Below are 19,309 nucleotides of genomic sequence, written 5' to 3' on the forward strand. Positions count from 1 at the left end.
GTTTCAAATGGATGTGGCTGCACACAGAGCTGCACACAGAGACGGAAAGCTCTCACTTAAGAACGATTCAAAATAAGTGATTCTGAAAAGGAAAAGTGCTAAACTTGCTTGAACTAGCTTCAAAGGAAGTAATCTGTAACTATGTGCTGTTGGCTGTCTCTTAGCATCCTGAAATGAGCTTTCAACTGGTGATCTCCAGGAAAGATGAAACACTCATCACAACATCCAAGGGTAAAGCAGACTTAATTTAATGGAACAAGGTAGAAATTAAAAAGAAGGACAAAAGGTACATGATTTCCTACCTAGGAAGACAAGGAGGCACATGCTGATTGCCAGAATAGAGCCAGAGCTGAGTCCAACTGGTCTTGCAGCCTTCACCTGGCTAATTTCACACCATTTTCCCTTGTAACCTTCGGGGCACTGGCAGATAGTCTTATCTTGGGATTGCGCCACACAGGTACCCCCATTCCTACAGGTCCAGCGTCCACAGGCAGATGAGGTGCAGTGTCTGAGCCCTGTAAGGGTGTCAGTCACTTCTACTTTCCCAGCTGGGCACCTTTGAACAATCAAAGTAGGTGATATCTTTTAGGCAAGCAAAGCATCTGGAGCGGTATGTTCTTTTGTGCACAGTTTGTTACTGTTTCTTTAAAATAAATTTTAACTATTTTCAAGCAAATCACAAATCCACACTGAGAGTATGAAATACATGTTCTTTCACAAGCAGACTGAAGAAAGGAGTGTCCCAAGGCACACTTCAAACTGTCTCATAGCCTCTTCTACTAAAGGATCCCCAGGCATCAGAAGTGCTAAATTTTGGCTGAATTCCAAGAATTCAAGTGCCTTCTTCTACCAGTCCTGCATGTATTTTTGCTTGTGGGTTTTTAATAGAAATGCCTGTATTTTGATTTGCATATTTAAATAAATATTTTGAAATTTTTCTTTTAATAGTGTATCTTCTCCAAGAAGCTAACTGTGTAAGATTACAGTTATTGGGCTTTGGCTCTGACCTTGGGCAGTCAATTTTGGAATCCAATTTTGTGACAGTCTAATTTTGAAAGTCTGATTGTTTCATACAAATCGTGATTAACTTCAACTTCTTTACAGAAAATACATGTAAATATGTATTGTATTTGCAATATATACTTATATGTGTATAATATATAATTTATACACCTATGTATATAATATATATAATATATACATAATATATGTATATAATTTATACATCCATGTATAAATTATATATGTAACTTTTATATTCATATATGTGTATATACACACGCAATTATATACACTGTAAGAATATATTCATATTTTCATACAGAGGAGAGACCAAAGCTTTGCAATCCACCTTTCATCAGGGACATTTCACTTTCCTGCTGGCCCGTGATCCTCTCACTATGGAAAAAATGATGGACTAAATAGGCTCCATATCAGACTTGCAGAAAAAAGTAAGCCTAGTCCATGACAGGAGATGAGATAGAGAGAACGATTTGTCCTTGGGATGACCCTCTCTGGCCAGCAGCAAGAGGTAGTTTTACTGTTAGAAGCAAGTTGCCTGGTCTGAGGTATAAAGAAAGAGCTTCCCAGCCATTCCCAGATGAAAACAAAAGCATAATGTACCGGCATTCATATTTTCTCCACAGGTCTACACAAAGGAAGGGGCTGTAACAGGGCTGGCTGCTGCAGGCACTGGAATGGCATCCCATGGTGACTCCTTGCCGCCTCAGAATTAAGCCAAACTCTGTGCTTCTGCCTTCCACGAGGAGTGGCTGACCATTCAGCTGGACATCACGCATACAACCTGCATCAAAGCAGAGCAGTATGCAGAGGAGTACATTAAGTTAGCTACTTTCTCACCTCAAGCCTCACCCCCAGCACATATGCAGGAGACCTTAGAGCATAGAAAACTTAAAACGTCATTTTAAAAGATCCTTATACTCCTTATCTGCTTTGTTTTTTGGAAGTAGAGCTACAGCACATGTGTCTATGTGCTCTGGTCAGTCTAGAGATTGACAATACTTCTCCAGGACAGCTGCTTTGTACCAATGCAACAATTCAGTAGAACTGTGCTATGAACCAGAACAGCTCCACTAAATTAATCTATATTTAAGATACAATCTTAAAAGTGAGGGCGAATAAGAAGCAACAAAAAAAAAGCTGTCTTCTTATTGAGTCACAATCTCAAGTCTTCAGCACCCCACTCCAGGAAATGTAGAGAGCATCGTGAATTGTCCTGCAGCTCCTTCTCTCATACTAGGAGGTGGTGTGTCTGTTCCTTAAACCCTTCCCAGGCAAAAAGAGGAGTGAAGTTCACAGCATGAGTATGCTACCTGCGCCTTTGGCGTGAGAAACCCTGGTCTAGTGGAAGGTGTCCCTGCTGTGGCAGAGGCTTTGGAACTAGATGATCTTTAAGGTCTCTTCCAATTCAAACCATTGTATGATTCCATGAAATAAAAATCTGAAGAGATATTTCTGAATATTTACAGGCAATCTCAAATCTTCACTAGAACTAGATACGATAGCAAATAGAGTTAAACGTTGGCTTTGAATTTTCTAGAAAAGAAGGGGCATAATAATCTATATGGGAGTTGTTACCTCGGTTTTAGACTCTCCATTACACTCAAAGATGCCACTTTTGGGCTCTAATTCCCTCCTGTTAGGAATCTGTAATATCACTCACCTTGGAAATCGCTCTCTGAACGACTGGGAAGGCGGTTTCCTAGCACGACGCTTGCCCAATCCATTTCAAACCATTTATTCGTACCCAAGACAGAGGTGATTTCATGATCACCTCCACCACTGTTAACACGCAGGGTAAATTCATTGTTGTAGCGCTCCATGGTCAGAAGAACCCACTGGCCGTTGTTTATGTGCAATGTCTTCAGTCTCAGAGAGTGATTTTTGTCCCCCAAACTGAAGTTAACGCTAAAGAAACCCTCAATCACCTAGAGGAAAATGATAAAGACCTTTAACAACAGAAATACACTTTGAAATGTTATTACACAGTCCCGCCTCAAGAAATGGACCTGAGCTTTTAAAATGAAAATGGCACTCTTGTTGTTCAGTGCTTTATTCCCAGATTAAAAAAAAATGTTACCACAAGAAAACTGCACATCCAGAAATTATTAGTTCTTTTCTTTACAGGCCAATCTTCCAACTCACATGAACCCTTTTATCAGCCTTCTCCTTACTGATACCTACCTCTAAGTCTTCCCAGCTGACCCTCCTGTTACAATTAGAATAATTAGTCTCTCTCTAGCTAACATAATCCAGATAGCTTTTTTCAACAGCAACAGAACTGTAGAGACAAGTTTTATAGGCAGGGGCAGATAGAAGCAAAGGAAATGGCAAGCAGGGCAAAATAGTCTTCCTCATTCACATTTATCACATGCACTCACATGTACATTTTGCAGACAGTGAAATAACTAGAATTTATGCCATGAAAGAGTAATACTGAGAAGGGCAACACAAATAAGAGCAGTTACCCTCATATGGAAAATTCTTGTTCTTTATTGCATTACAGAACAAGTGCCCTTAATCAGAAACTGCACCTTTTTCTCTTACTCCATGACAAATTAAGGGCACACAAAGGACAGCTTTTGGACTGCTCACCTCCAGTTGGATGTATCCGTTCCCATCTGCAGAGGCCAAGCTCAGAAGGGTGCTGTGGGAGATGCGGGTGCGCACCATCAGCTGGATCCGAGTGCTACGGGTGCTGAGGATGCTTCTTGGTTCATAATGGATCCAGCTGTCCCTTCCAAAAGCCCACTCTGGAAGAACTGAGCACAGCACACACAAAACCGAAGTGAAAATCTCAGAAACAATTGCTCCCTCAGATCTCTGCTCCTTCAGAATTAACCACTTCTGAATGTCAGAGTTTCAGTTCTTAAGAAACTTTGGCTACATAATCTAGCATTGTGGAAAGCACCCCCTGCTGCAAAAAGAATTAAGAGAAAAACAATGAATCAAGGATTCAGAATTTAGGTAGGAAAGGCACAACTAGATACTGTCTCTAACATCCTGTCTGTTACAAGCTGTGCATTCTACCCAGTCACTCCTACACTAGGCCCAATAAATTGTTTTGTTTTTTTTTTAAATCTGAAACATATCTTCCAGTAAAGTAGCTTGTATTGATCTGAAGAAAAACACCAAACAAAACCCCAACTAAATGAAAAAAGAGAATCAAATATTTCTTTCAGTAGTTTAGTCCCGTGGTTAAAACCCTCAGTGTTAAAAAATACTCACTTTACTTCTCCTTTCAGGTGGAACAAAGGAAAACCTCAGGGCAGGCACAGGTTTTTTTAATTACAAAGAGAGATTAAGTCAGTGTTTATTACTTTTAAAAGGAAAATTCACTGAACTTAATTATTTCCTTATATCTCTGGGGAATCCAGGATCCAGTAGAGAGTCTGATGAAGTTGCACTGCACACTCCTGTGGAAATCAAACACCGCTAAACTACCCAGGCCCTGATGCTTCTAGAGAACAGGCACCTATTTTAATCTCATTACCTGACAGCAATCCTAAATCTGCTTGTTTTGGGCACAGCTTATCAAAAAAAAAAAAAGAAATTTCCTTTCACTAAATAAAGAGATAGTTCAGCCTAGTTACTAGAAAGGAGAAGCACTGGGTCACCAAAGCTCATCTGAGCTCAATGTCACCCAAGTAGAAATCTTAAGAGTGTCCAACTCATCCTGTGGCATTTAGTCTGGTTCCCAGGGTATGAAATATCAAATGATTGAGAGACTTAATTGCTGAACTCTCTTTTCATTGCACTGTTTCTCCTCTCTCTTTCCTTTCTTGAAGCACATTTTCTCCTGTAGCTTATTCCCCTCCCATTATTCTTTCTAACCCACTGTTCTCTCTTGTTCACTAACTGTGCAGCTACAGGCTATAGCTGATGAGCAGACAAGGGTTTTCTTGGGATGCTCCAGTGACTCTTGTCCCCAGCTGTCTGCTCCTTGCTGTGAGCATGGCTGAGCCATTCATAAAGCACCAGTTGCACACCAGCATTTTGCAGCCCAGTATATTAGAAGAAGCTGGAATCAATCGAAGTTTTCCTGATACACCAAGATATGACTTATGGATTTCAAGTAATTACTTGGTTTGTCCCATAGTAGTGAGAGGTAGAAGCCAATACAGCCGTTGGGCCTGTGAATCAGCATCCCAAGATAATGCAAAACAGAGTAAGATTTAATTATAGCCAGATGTTTATAAACCAGTATTATCTATCTACAAAACATAATACAAATAGCTGAGCTGCATTAAGCAGTTCTGTGGTCATTATAAACACTTTGAACAGTCAATGCTCCAGGCCTAGACCATGCCAATTATAATTCCAGTCTTCACCCCACTGGACAGACAGAGCTTCTGCTGAGAAATTTACTGTCACACTGTTTAAGTCTTGTGTGCCACATGGAGAAAGAAGAGAGGGTCTGGCTGCCTGCATGAAGTAATATTGTTCCGTATACAAGAAGGAAAGGTAAATGCATTGAGCTGAAAGGATATCTATTAATCCCAATACCTTGATTAAATGCTAACTTGCAAGTGCTCCTTTCCAGCTCCTCACTGCTGCTCATCCTCACCTGTAGCTCACTCAAACTACAGGACTGAGGGGGCTAATTCTTTTTCATCAAAAGCCCACAAAGTTATGGGACACTGGTGCTCATTACAGACTGTTATGATCAACCCCATTATCTGTACTTTGTCCCTAGAGGGAGAAGGCAGATACAGGGCAGGTGAAGTCTCAATAAACACCTGTGACTCACTTCTGATTTCTCATGGGCTGATGAAAGTTTTAAGACAGGGGGGATAGAGCCAACTTCAAGTGTGTACCTACTGTCCCCTGAATATGGGTGTAGGCTAGTAGGAGTTAAATTATTTATTTCCTAAATTTTTGAACTGTGTTGAAATTTTGTACATTCTTACAATCGGCTTTCATTATCCACCCCAGCATGCCTTTGTTCTCTGATACATATTTCATGCTGATTTTGTACAGGATAACATATTTGCTGCAGACAGCCTGATATTATGCCCCTACATGCCTCCACTGCTGTGGTCTAGGGGCATTGCTCAACTGGCAAATGCAACTATCACCATTTTATAGATGGAAAATTGGGTCTGAATATAACAAGAGGGTTATGTCCTCAGGTTTAATTCAGTGTTCATTAAAGTTCATTTTGTGATCAGCATGATCAGAGGAAGAAGGCACAATGCAGAATGTTTCACCCTTCACTACTGAGAAATAAGATGCTGTGATGAGAAGGACAAAAACGTGTTTGACCACTTCCCTTCCCTGAAAAGTAAAGCAGCTCTCAACATGGCTCTCATCTATGATGGTACCTTTATTCAACAAGAGTTTGAAGGATCTTTACATCTTTGCAGATCTAAATCATTCCAAGAGTACAGCAAGGTCTTATCACGCTATTCAGTTCAAAGTCATGGTAGCATGACTTTGAACATTAGAGCGATATGTTTGATGCTGTTCCCACAGATCCTCACCATGAATTTCTCCCTAGAACTTGCAGTACCTTTTTCACATGCTGGTCCAGCATATCCTGAGGAACAGTCACAGTGAAAGAAGTCCCAATCACCAACACACTTGCCATGGGTGCCACAGGAGGCCATCCCATCACTCTGACACATTTCATCCGTAAGGACACAGCCGGGAACGCTGTTCAGGGACTCTGCAGGGTGCTCTAAATCATAGACCTGGAAAAGGCCAAAGAGAACCATCACATCGGGTGCCTACAGTTAACAGCAGTAAACCCAAGAGTGATTTTTGTGGCCCTACCTGACTATCAACAATGACATTGCGTATGCAGCCAACAAATCCTCTGAAGTGCCTTTGTGAATCGTGGTAAGGCAAAGTCTTCTTAACTCCACCCAGCTGCAGGGGCTGATGGCCACTGAAGAGCCTATCCATGTTGAAGGGAGAGAAAGAAAGAATTAGTGGCATGCAAAATACAGCAGCTTGGCTGATTTCACCACCCCACCCCTGCCTTTTTCCTTAGCTCTTTTGAGCAGTTATGTTTCCAGTTTTTGTTGTTGGTTGTTTTGGTTTTGGATTTTTACCTTTGAGATCCCACAGTCTCTCCAGAGGCTTCACAGGCAGACAGATCCATTCGGGAGTTCTTAATGATGCTGTCATTGTCTCTAATGGAGACATTTACGCAGTGGTCAAGAATCATCTTCACTTCCTAGAAAAAGGCATTATTTAAAACAATTGTATCCAGAGACATGCATACATTTTAATGACACATTTTTTTTTCACTTAGTAGGTTGGGAGAAGGGTAAGTAGCAATTACAGCTCAGGAAACTTTATTAAAATAATAAGACACTCCACATACAAATCTGGAAGGTTATTGCACATTGCATATGGTTAAGGAGCCATCCAAAAGAAAAGATCTGACTCTACTGTAACCATGCTAAGTCATTGACACAGTAGAGGGAATATAACATTTTCTTGGAGTTTTCTGCCAAATCAGAACACAAAGAGACAATCTATCAGAGTAGAAAGTCTGCCAGGCTCCTACACCAGATCCTGACATGCCCTTCAGCTTGTCTCATGTGGGAGAGGAACAGGGAGCCTAGTAGATGCTGTCAGCAGTGTTATAACAGCAAGATATTCCCTGTACACTAAAGCATAGCTATCTCCTTTGTGCTACATGTCTAAAGTCCTGTGGTGAGGCAGGGCTTTTCACTCAGAGAAATTAAGGATATCTCACTCAATCAGTCCATGAAACATTTAGCCCCTGGATTATCACAATTTGGTTGTCTAAGCAGCAGGTAGGATCATTAAACCAAGGAAATAGCATGGCCAGTTTCATAAATGGATCAGACTTCTCCAGCCCTTGTTGTACTTCACTGCTTCAAGACTAAGGGGACATCTGAACTGACAAACTTCTATCCCTGCTGTTTCAGAAGTGATGGAAGACTGATTGATAAAAGAGCTCTACAGAAGGGAGGAAGGAATTGGAAGGAATAACTGGGTACGTGAATTAGTGCTTCCACAGGACTGCCCATATTTACACTTGCCTTTCCATCATTTATAATTTTAATATTGTGCCAGCGGCGATCTGCAACATTAACTTTTTGTGAGAGCTGCAGGAAAAGCTCACCAGAGCTGTGGCTCACGGTCAGCGACGGGACACCACTGGAGATCTCTGCAAAAGAAAGACTATTACTGAATACACATTAACTATGTTCCCACTCACACTCATTTGAAACAACTGTTGCTGTTAGATTTTAGTTTGAAAAGTTACTTAGACAGCTTTAAAAAAATCCAGCTTTTAACAAGTGCCACAGGTATACAAGCTGGGTATACTGGTCACCTGTTCTGCATTCTCATTACAGAATCAGAGAATCACAGAATATGCTGAGTTGGAAGGGACCCACAAGGATCATCCAGTTCAAATCCTGGTCCTGCACAGGACCATCCCCAAGAGTCACACCATGTGCCCGAGAGTACTGTCGAAATGCTTCTTGAACTCTGCCAGCCTTGGTGCTGTGACCACTTCCCTGGGGAGCCTGATCCAGCACCCAACTACTCACTTGGTGAAGAAGCTTTTCCTCATATCCAACCTAATCCTCCCCTGACACAACTTCAGGCCATTCCCTCAGGTCCTGTCACTGGTCATCACAGAGAAGAGAGATCAGCGCCTGCCCCTCATCTCCCCCTCACGAGGATGTTGTAACTGCAATGAGGTCTCCCTTCAGTCTCTTCCAAGCTGAACACACCAAGTGAACTCAGCTGCTCCTCATACGGTTTCCCCTTGAGGCCCTTCACCATCCTTGTTGCCCTCCTTTGGATGTTCTCTAATGGCTTAATATCTTTCCTACATTGCAGTATGCAAAACTGCACACGATATTCAAGGTGAGGCCACCCCCGTGCAGAGCAGAGTGGGACAATCCCCTCCCTCAACCGGCTGGCGATGCTTTGCCTGGTGCCCCCCAGGACACGATTGGCCCTCCTGGCTGCCAGGGCACGGCTGACTCATATTCACCAAAAATAACTTTCTGAATCTCTTTTGAAAAAACACCTCTATGAACTAAGTAGAATCTCACCTTCACACAAACACAAATAAATACTCTGCAAGGTGCTAACCTAAAGCAAGGAAGTCTTCCTGTTCTCCAGACTGCTCTTGTGCCACTGGTCCGTGGTACAACAGAAGGCCATCGGCGACATCCGTGATAAACTCTAAGGAGATGCGGCTCTCAAAGCAAAGCTGAAGAGGAGGGAACCAGGCATAACCATGGCCTCTGAAGCTGTGTTTTGTCTGCTGGCAGTCTGGTCCATGGAAATTTGCAGCACATTTGCATCTGTTAAATAAAAAACAAAAGCAAAGATCCGCCATCCAAGCAAAAGCTGTGAAGGGCTCTTCTGACAGCAGGACTCTTCACTTTAAACACATGAGTCTGTGTTGCCTAGGACACAGCAAAGGTTATGCACAAGCAACACTTCCATCAAAAAATGTTCCCTCTTGACCTGTTCATACAAACAGAACTTAGCTTTAGTTCAAAATGATAATATGTCTGTGTTAGAATATTCTGTGAATAAACGATGGAGCTGTTGTAATATAAAAAGCCCATGAAAACACCTTACCTCTTCAGCATAAAAAAGAAAAATCTGCTTTTCACTAGGCTTAGTTATCAGCTTGTTTGAAGACTTAATGATGCAAAGGGAAAGCAAAGAAATCCTGGAATACTGGGATGGAAGGGCCTCAAGCATCATCTGGTCCAACCTTTCTTGGCAAAAGAATGGTCTAGACAAGATGGCCCAGCACCCTGACAGCCAAATCTCAAAAGTGTGTAGTGTTGGGAAAACCACCACTTCCCTGGAGAGATTATTCTCATTGTTAAAAATTTGCTGCTTGCGTCCAATCAGAGTCTCACAAGAAAGAGTGTGGAAGGTAACATCAACTAGAAAAAGTGAGAATAGGTCTGACATCTTCACTCTTATTGAAAGCCACTTTCTAGTTTGTTTGCTTTACACTATCAAAGATAGATGCTTGGGGTTCTTTCTTTAATACTCTGTGGATACTGTAGAAAAGAGTAGCCACAGCACAGCATGGCAATAACAAAACCTGTAAATGGGAAAGCAAAGGAACAACAGAAATGGGCAGGAGGACAGGGAAGGAGATCAGCTGGTCTCTTATTTCTTAGTTTCTGCTTCCCACAGATTGCTAGTACCTACTGAGAGCAGAATGACAGAGGCAGGATGCAGGAGAAGATCACTCACAAAACTACTGAAAATGGAGAAGAAGCAAAAAAACTTTGGATTTGAGCAAGTGAGGGGTGGCAGAGCCTACCATGGGTTTCTGGGAGTAAAATTTCCATAGTTGATTACATCTGAGCAGCAATGTCAGACTCAGAACTTTAGAACTGGAAGGGCTTCTGCAGCTTCAATCTGAGCCCTGTCACCCCTATCAAGGGTGCTCTGAAGAGGCTGGCCAGCATTTTTGATTTCCTAACTTGGGATGATCATTTTTAAGTAAACATGCTTAAGGCTGCCTTCTGGAAGGGTACCAGGCTCATCATTTTTTTCATCTTTATCCTATATTATCTGTGAGATCTAACTTTTGGAGAAAAAAAATGAGGCAAGAAATGTGGGGAAGAGGTTATTAATTAAGTGGCATAAGAGATGTGATTAAAATGTTGAAGATAAAGTAGGCTGCACAAAATAAGAGCATTTTGCAGGGTGGCATTAATGAACTGGTGCAGCCTGGAAACTCCCCAAGGTTTTCCTGGAGACTATGACCGACCTAAGTACATACCTGAAAGTAGAGATTCTTTTGCAAGACCTGTGCATGAAGTATAACAGAAATCATATCTGCTACAGTGACAAGACACACAATAATGCTTCTGGAAGCTTCCACTCATCCTCCTTACAGACTGAACTAGATGTGTTTTGTTTGCACACCAGACAAAGCTCTACCAACCTGTAGCCCAACTCAGTGTCCACGCATGTGCCACCATTGAGACAAGGGTTTGTCTGGTATGAGGAGCAGGAAAGATGAGGACTCTCCCGAGCTGCACAGCCACACACAGCATGAGTCAGGACTGTCACAGACACCAGTGAAACACTTTCAGTTGTGGTTATGGTCGGTACATGTTTCTGTTCATGCTTACTGCTGCATCCGCTGCTGCGAGTACAGTTTGCAGTCACACATTCATCAATGCCAATCTGGGTGATATTTATATCCAAGATGCTTTCCAGCTGTGGAGAACAATTAGTTGCATTCATCTCACTTTTCCACAGAGAGGAAACTCACTAATTACACCAATGAAAACCAGAAGTCTTATTTATTTTCAAAACTGGTTGCTGTGCCACTTCCTTCCAATCTCACCCTATCCAGCCAAAGGCAGCTCAGTCTGGCATCTGTTAAAGGCCAAAGCCAGAGTGTAAGTCAATCATAGCGTGAGTATTCACTTAAGGAGCAAAAATACTCTCATATTCATTAGAGACTGAGTATATAAATTTCAGTCTCTGATGGTTCTGATGGATTATTTACATAGGATCTGAGCTGTACTTTTTATTTGAACTTCTACCTTAAAAATGCTGGGAGGGTGGACAGGATTGGCCAATGAAGAGATATCTTGTCTGGTAAGAATGAGTTGGTACAGAAGCATCGATTCTAAAATTATTTCTTATTTCAGCCTCTGTGTACCAACAGACAAAATTCCAACAGAGTGAGTCATTTAACTCATCATGCCTTTTTTTTTTTTTTTTTTTTTGCAAGACAGGCAGAAACTTTACTAAATTGTCAAATTGTCAACACACATTTCCAACCTGGTTTTCCGCTGGAGAATACCTCTTTTATTGCTTTGCCCTCTTAGCTTAGAAAGTTGAAACTTCTGACAGGTCTGTGAGTTTCAACTACAAAACATTTCTATGTAGAGGACTGAAAACTGAAACATTAAGATGCTGTGTAGAAAGGCAACAGCCAAAACCATCCTTTTAACAGAATTTTACGGTCTTTTCAACAGAAAAAACATGATCACAATCCGAAAAGCTCGTTGTGTTTGGGTGACTTATTATGTGTTTATAGGCTGGCTTTGAAAACATTTTTATTTGAAACTTTTAGGATATTGCTAGAGGACTGACTGACTTTACTGATTAAAACTATCTATTTTTCTCACACATTACTCCCTCAGTCATTCTAAATGTGCACATTCACTGGCAATGGACATTATCTGAACAGACACAAGGAGAAGAGGCTGTGGTTTCATACACAGGAAGGACACTTACCCATGCTCTGGAGGCTGCTACATTGCCATTGAGTTTTTCTGCTTTATAATAAGGTGGACCATAAACAGCAAACCAAACATCAATCCCTTGGGTTGGACTTGGACTATTTAATACACTGAAAATGTGAACGTTTTCCAATTGGACTGATATGATTTCTGAAAGCAGCTTCTTCATCTGGTAGTATTTACTCTCTTTTTCAGGGAATTGGGATATGAACTCCTCTGGTGTGATACCTGCAATAGAAGTTGAAAACCTGAAATACATGTATCTTGCAACGGTTGTAGCAATGGAAGAGAGGAGTACCATAGAATGTTGCAAAAATGGATTCAACTGCAAATTCAGGAGTACTTTCATTGTTAGGCTCTGAAATTTTCCATACTGGCTTCTGCTAAATGTGTATGTTCTGAAACTTTTTTGATTTATATTAATTCATTTTTTTCTTTTTTTTTTTCTTTAAAACCAGAAACATGTTTAAGAAGATTTTACTTTTTCACAAAAGTTGAAACGATTTGTTGTATTTCAGGCACCAGTTCAAATAGTTTTTCCTCTGAAATTTTTTGTCTGTTTTGTTAAAAAGTTGGTGTAGAAATCAGACAAGATTTTTCTTGCTGTCTTTTTTCTCCATAGATGTTCCTACCCATGCAGCATCAGACAACCATGCCAATAAACATGCATTTTCAAACCATTACCTAGAAAATTATTAACTCTCACCCCATGTCTAGGAGCATTAGAATTGTAAGTATCACAGCAGTAAAATTAAAAAAGTAGATTTCAATACTACGATCTTACCATACTTGGGTACATTGCTTACCTTTTATTCGTACAGAACCAGCATTATGGAGGGCATCATCTTTGATTTCCTTCACTATAACCTTTACAGTTGAGATAACATCTGGCCAGACACCATCAATGACTCTAACTCTTATGTTGTATGTTCCTGGTGGGGTTCCTTCTTTAATAGTCAGCAAACCTGAGTTATCATTAAGGATAAAGTACCTGTAATAAGAGTTAAGCCAAGGAACAAGCTATGAGAAGTTCAAAAACTAGGTACTAATTATCATCACTGATGTTTTTTTCTAATTCAACAAGGCCAGCACTGGGTCCTGCACTTTGGCCACAGCAAGCCCCTGCAGCGCTGCAGGCTGGGGACAGAGTGGCTGGAGAGCAGGAGGCAGAAAGGGACCTGGGAGTTTGGATTGACAGGAAGTTGAATGTGAGCCAGCAGTGCGCCCAGGTGGCCAAGAAGGCCAATGGCATCCTGGCCTGCATCAAGAACAGTGTGGCCAGCAGGAGCGAGGGAAGTGATCCTTCCCCTGTACTCAGCACTGGTGAGGCCACACCTTGAGTATTGTGTTCAGCTCTGGGCCCCTCAGTTCAGGAAGGATATTGAGGTGCTGGAGCGGGTCCAGAGAAGAGCAACCAGGCTGGTGAAGGGACTTGAGCACAAACCCTATGAGGAGAGGCTGAGGGAGCTGGGGTTGTTTAGTCTGGAGAAGAGGAGGCTCAGGGGTGACCTCATCACTCTCTACAACTCCCTGAGAGGAGGTTGTAGCCAGGTGGGGGTCGGTCTCTTCTCCCAGGCAACCAGCAGTAGGACAAGAGGGCACGGGCTTAAGCTCTGCCAGGGGAGGTTTAGGTTGGATGTTAGAAAGAAATTTTTTACAGAGAGAGTGATCAGACATTGGAATGGGCTGCCCAGGGAAGTGGTGGATTCATCATCCCTGGAGGTTTTTAAGATGAGACTGGATGTGGCATCAGTGCCATGGTCTAGGAACCACAGCAGTGTTGGATCAAGGGTTGGACTTGATGATCTCAGTGGTCTTTTCCAACTCTGTTGATTCTATGATTCTATGATTAGAGAGAGCAGATGTGTTCCCCCGTGAAGGGACACAGCAGATAAGAACTTTTTTGCATTGCTTCCTTTTGGTTCCTAATGACTCTTGACCAGTATATCACAAAGGTTTCTTTCTGCTGCTATGCTGTATTAACTGTGTAGGAAGACTAAGGCCACAATAGCCATAACTTTGGAAATAGTGCAGATACATTCATTGAGAGTGACACCTCTGTTGACACCTCTGAATGGCACATGTACCTCTCAGCCCTAGATGCAATCCAGACACTCCTCTGTGTGTACATCCAATACAAATAAGGTTTTAAAACCAATGGTGACATGGAAACACCAACTCTCCAGGAGCTTGGATGAATGAATCTGGAAGTTATTGGGTATTTTTTCTGTAGTGGCTCACTGATACAGATTATGGGTATGACTGAACAGGAATTTAGAACAGTGTTCTGGCCCATCAGGCAATGGGAAGCAGATTGGTTTGGCATGCAGCATTATTTACTGCAGCCTCACACTCAGAAGGGCTTTTGGAAATCTACACACAAGAGTGTCCAACCAACAAAATGCTTTTGCACTCCTGATTTAAAAAAAAAGGCAGTGTAAATACTTGTTACAATGGGTGGGGACGACACAGGATGGGGCAAACTTTCTACACAACTCCCATTTTTCTCTCCAAATACCTTGATGTTTTCCCTTCAAATTGGTAGATTTTGTGATCCCAGTCATCAGCATCAGGGGCACGGACCTGGCCCAGTACAGTCGTGGGGAGAATACCTAAGACAATATAGCATGTAAGTGGCACAGACTTCTCATATGTACACAAACAGTTTGGTCATTTAAGTTTTAAGTCTAAGACCTCTACAAAAATATCTGTGATAGTCCCAGGAGATGTGCGCCAGTTTGCCAGTGCCTCATGGTTCCCTGCTTATTGAATGTTTGCTGTAGGGCTACATAGATTTAATTCTACAGGGGGTTGCAATGAAAAGCAATAGGAAAGAAAAAAGAAAATCCACCTCTAGGAATTTTCATTGGTTTATCTGCAGTATCCAACCAATTTACAAAGTGGTTTAGACAGGGACTGGTGTTCAGCAGAATAAACAGCCAAAATGCAGACTGGGTTATAAAGGGCAAAATACAATGGCAATTTGGAGAAAATTACAGCAAACTCTACCTCTCTGGCAACTATGGCAACAATCATTGCATATTTTGCAGGAGATAGTATACAGGATGCCCTGGTGTTTGACTCCTACATTATATGAATGTAGGGTAGAACATGACAGTTGCCTTCTGACTCCGTCTCTCCTTAATATTTTAATTAATCAACGATCTGAAGTCTTGAATAATCTCTCCCAGAAATTAACAGTATGGATGACTTTAACCTTTAAAGAGGCAACTAAAAGGGGATTCAGGATCAATGAAAAGGTTTGTTTAGGCTACAGACAGAGTTTCTCAGCAAATAGCAACCAGACTTGGTTTCCACTTCACATAAGCTGAATTTAAGAGTGATCACACAACAGTGTTTCAGTACAAATAAGGGTCAACAGCATCCACTCAGAAGTTTCTAGAGCCTCCACAAGAGACAATCTATTTAATGTGTTGTCAAACCACAGGATACACAGTAGAGTAGAAGAGGAAGGAATGACCTGAACCAACATGGATGCAAGCATCCCAAAATCTTTTTACCTGTATGGTTTATTTTGCTCCTGGGCTTATTATGTGGGGATACTGGATCACACGAAAACTGCTAACTAATTGCCAAAGCAAGAAGGGAGAGATTGCTTCTCTCACACTGCCTGCAGCTGACACTCACAGAAAATTCCACCATAACAGCACTTGTCAGCTGAAGACTTAGATGAATGTCTCAGGCAGTTTACATGTGAGTTCAGCTTAAGTGTATTCACTAAAACTCAATTCAGTCTGCAGGAGGAAAAAGGCTTAAGGAGGAGAAAGAAGGTTCTCAGCATTTACACTCATCTCTTTTCAGCAATATTATGTACTTTGGTCATTTTTTCTCCTGAAAAGTTAATGCTGCTGGAAAACTGCATCTGAAACCCAAAGATCATTACTGAGGTCTGGTAGAAACATGTAAAGAATAGCAGCCAGTTACACTCTTCTTTCAGATGTGGCTTGGTTTCTTCCACAAATCAAGTGGCCCAGAGTCCTACTCTACACACCTACTGCTCTCTGTTGGGCTTTAAGCAAACTTCAGTAGCATCTCTACTAAGATCTTAGCTTATGTGGAACAGGACAGAGGCCTCTTGTGAAACTCTCAGCTGCCTCTTTTGACCTTACTGTTACACTTGGAAGCAAACACCAGGGAGTGATTTACCATCATAGCTGTAAATGAGACATTCCATGTGGCCAGCAGAGTGTGGGTGGTCATTTTGGTCCCCGATATTCACGGTCAGCGTGTTGGTGGAGCTCATTGGTGGGATCCCACTGTCTGTGATCAGGATGGGCAGGTAAAACGCCTTGTGCACTTCCCTGTCAAAGGTGTGCAGTGCAGTGAGCAGTGCACTTCCATTGTGGAAGTCCTGCAAGTTGAAGTTAGTCAGACTATCGAAATCGCCGAGAAGGCGAAAGGAGAAAGGTGCTCCGTTTGCAGCAGTGTCTCGGTCCTTTGCATACAGCAGTGTGGAGGTCTCATTCATTTGGACAACCTGTGGAGAAGCTGTGTTTTCCCAGACCACTGGGCTATAATGAGCCTCAAACTCTGGCCCATTGTCATTTACATCCTGCAGAGTCACTAAAACAGTGGCACTGCCGGTTAGAGGGGGCTGCCCCATATCAGTGGCAATGACAATGAGGTGGTACTGTGTCACTGTCTCATGATCCAGAAGCCCTGCAACCATCAGCCACCCATCATTAGCCAAAGAGAATTGGTCACCTGGATCAGACTTGTGTAGCAGGTGGAAAGAAAACCTTCCATTCAGGCCAGAATCCAAGTCAACAGCAGAAACCTGAACAACTTTGGTGCCAACTGGCACATCTTCCGCCAGTGCAGCCACTTCATAGAACTGGGGGTAGAAGACAGGAGCATGATCATTTGAATCCTCCACATAGATCACACAGTGAGCAATGCTGAAGAAATTCATGTCCTCTGCTTTCACAGTCAAATTGAATACCCTCTCATGAGGCTTCTCAAAGTCAACCTGCTTTCGCAGCCGGATAAACCCACAGTTGTTCACTTCATCTGTTTCAATGGAGAACTTGTGGTCATTGTCCCCATCAAGGATGCTGAACGTCACCATGGCATTTTCTCCCTTGTCTCTGTCCACAGCAGAAACCACAGCCACTTCAGTGTTAATACTTGCATTCTCAGAGACAAATGCTGTGTAAATCCTTTGTAGGAAGACTGGAGCATGATCATTTACATCAGTCACCAAAATAGTGGCAGTGCCTGTCCCAGTGAGCCCTCCTCCATCTCTGGCCTCAACCACTATGAGGTACTTGTCTTCCTTCTCCCGGTCCAGGGACCCAAGCACAGTACAAATCGTGCCACTGACTGAGTCAATTGAGAACAAGTCCAGATTAATTTCATTTTTGACGTTCTGAATGATACTGTATGTTAGCACAGCATTCATACCAGCCTTTGGGTCATCGAGGTCCACTGCTGTCATTTCCATGACAGGAGTGTCAGCTGGAGCATCCTCAGGGACGTGGCCCGTGAAACAGCCATCCAACACACAGAGGAAAAGGGGTGCATTGTCGTTCACATCCCTCACTTCTATGATCACATCAGCAAAGCCAGTCAGTCCTTCTCCACTCTCATCTGTTGCAAGAACAAGAAAGCGCCACGTTGATCTCTTCTCACGGTCTAACCTTTTATTTGCGCTGATCTCACCGGTGTTCTCATTGATGCTGAATTCACTACTGGCCCCCTGCCCATGCAGGGAGTAGTTAATGGCATTTTGATCTGCTGCTTGGTCAGGGTCTGTTGCAGAAACCTGGAACAAGCCACAGCAGGGAAGTGTTTATGTAAAAGGAAAGAGGAAATCACTGTTGTTATTGATGGCAGCTGGTATTGTGCTGGCTAAATAAATACCATGCATTTTAACAGCAAGCATCTATTGGTTTGCATCATTCAAGCACTCTTTCAATAAACATCATGCACACCTAGAGAAACAAAAAGATGACATTTAGACGGATTAATATATTCTATTTCCCAGTATATTTTGGAAAGAGGAAATAACTGTAGGAAGAATCAAGTGGAAATAATAGCAGATCTGCTGAGCAAATGTTTCTTGAGAAACTCTTTGGATCTGTAATACAAAGACAAGCAGGGGCTGTTTCTCTCTGAGGAAACAGAAGGCTGTGAAAACAGGCCACACATCCAAGCTGATGATCAGCACAGGCCAGAGAGAACTCCCAGCTCCTATTTGCATCCAGGGATTGTTTGTGACACTGCCAGTTGGGCCAACCAGGAATTGCTCTAACAGCAAAACAATGAAAATGATTGAGTTGCAGTAAAAAAAAAAATCCCTGGTAATGTTTACTTGGTACCATGCATTACATGAAGGAGGTACACGTGACAATCAACTGTATAAGCATACAGTTACTCAAAATATGCTCTGTAAAGGAAAGCCATCATATTTTTCAACATTTAAAATCTCAGAATTTCAGAATCAGGTTTGAACAGACCCTTAAAGTCATCAAATCCAACTGTTATTTATCTTGATCAAGACATCAAGTCCACCACACAAATTCTTTGTTCTTTACAGAAAGTTGCTAGCTAAGTCCTAATATCAGGCTTCACCCACCCTAAAGAAACTATCTTTTTGGATTTGTGCAAACTGCTTTACCTTTAGGACAAGTACAGGCAGATCTGTGAGCTCCTCCAAGACACCGCCCTGGTATTCATTCTGAGTGAAGATTGGTGCTTCGTCATTCTTATTGACAACATTGATGATGATAAGAGTGTGGTTTTCCCATTTTCCATCAGAAGCTACAAGCCTGAGCTCATAATGTTGTTCTTGTTCATAATCCAGAGGCTGAGCAATGAAAACAGTTCCAATCTCAGGTTCCACATCAAAAACTCCTTTCACATTTCCTGATGTGATCTGATACCTTAGTTTGGCATTTGCACCTACAAGAGAAAGAAACAATTGCTGCCTGCTCACCCTATGAATACTCAATCCAGCTATGCAGTGGACACGTATCCAAGAGCAACCTTATTTGCCCAGACTGTTATAGTGTGTGTGAGATAAAACAGCC

General features: G+C 42.1%; 1 protein-coding gene across 1 annotated transcript in view; it reads right to left on the minus strand.

The window, feature by feature from the left end:
• LOC126640699 (neural-cadherin-like) overlaps positions 1-19,309 on the minus strand; it is a 56,039-nt gene that overhangs the window by 1,850 nt on the left and 34,880 nt on the right. Inside the window, 15 exon segments of the mRNA XM_050316717.1 lie at positions 303-556; positions 1,624-1,804; positions 2,684-2,948; positions 3,616-3,782; positions 6,533-6,713; positions 6,796-6,928; positions 7,077-7,201; positions 8,040-8,167; positions 9,109-9,323; positions 10,943-11,220; positions 12,253-12,485; positions 13,064-13,248; positions 14,776-14,869; positions 16,425-18,042; positions 18,898-19,181. Of these exon segments, the coding sequence (XP_050172674.1) occupies positions 303-556; positions 1,624-1,804; positions 2,684-2,948; positions 3,616-3,782; positions 6,533-6,713; positions 6,796-6,928; positions 7,077-7,201; positions 8,040-8,167; positions 9,109-9,323; positions 10,943-11,220; positions 12,253-12,485; positions 13,064-13,248; positions 14,776-14,869; positions 16,425-18,042; positions 18,898-19,181 (4,341 nt within the window).

This window comes from Myiozetetes cayanensis, unplaced genomic scaffold (assembly GCF_022539395.1).
Source record: "Myiozetetes cayanensis isolate MyiCay16 unplaced genomic scaffold, myiCay2020 scf1, whole genome shotgun sequence".
NCBI classification, from domain to species: Eukaryota; Metazoa; Chordata; class Aves; order Passeriformes; family Tyrannidae; genus Myiozetetes; species Myiozetetes cayanensis.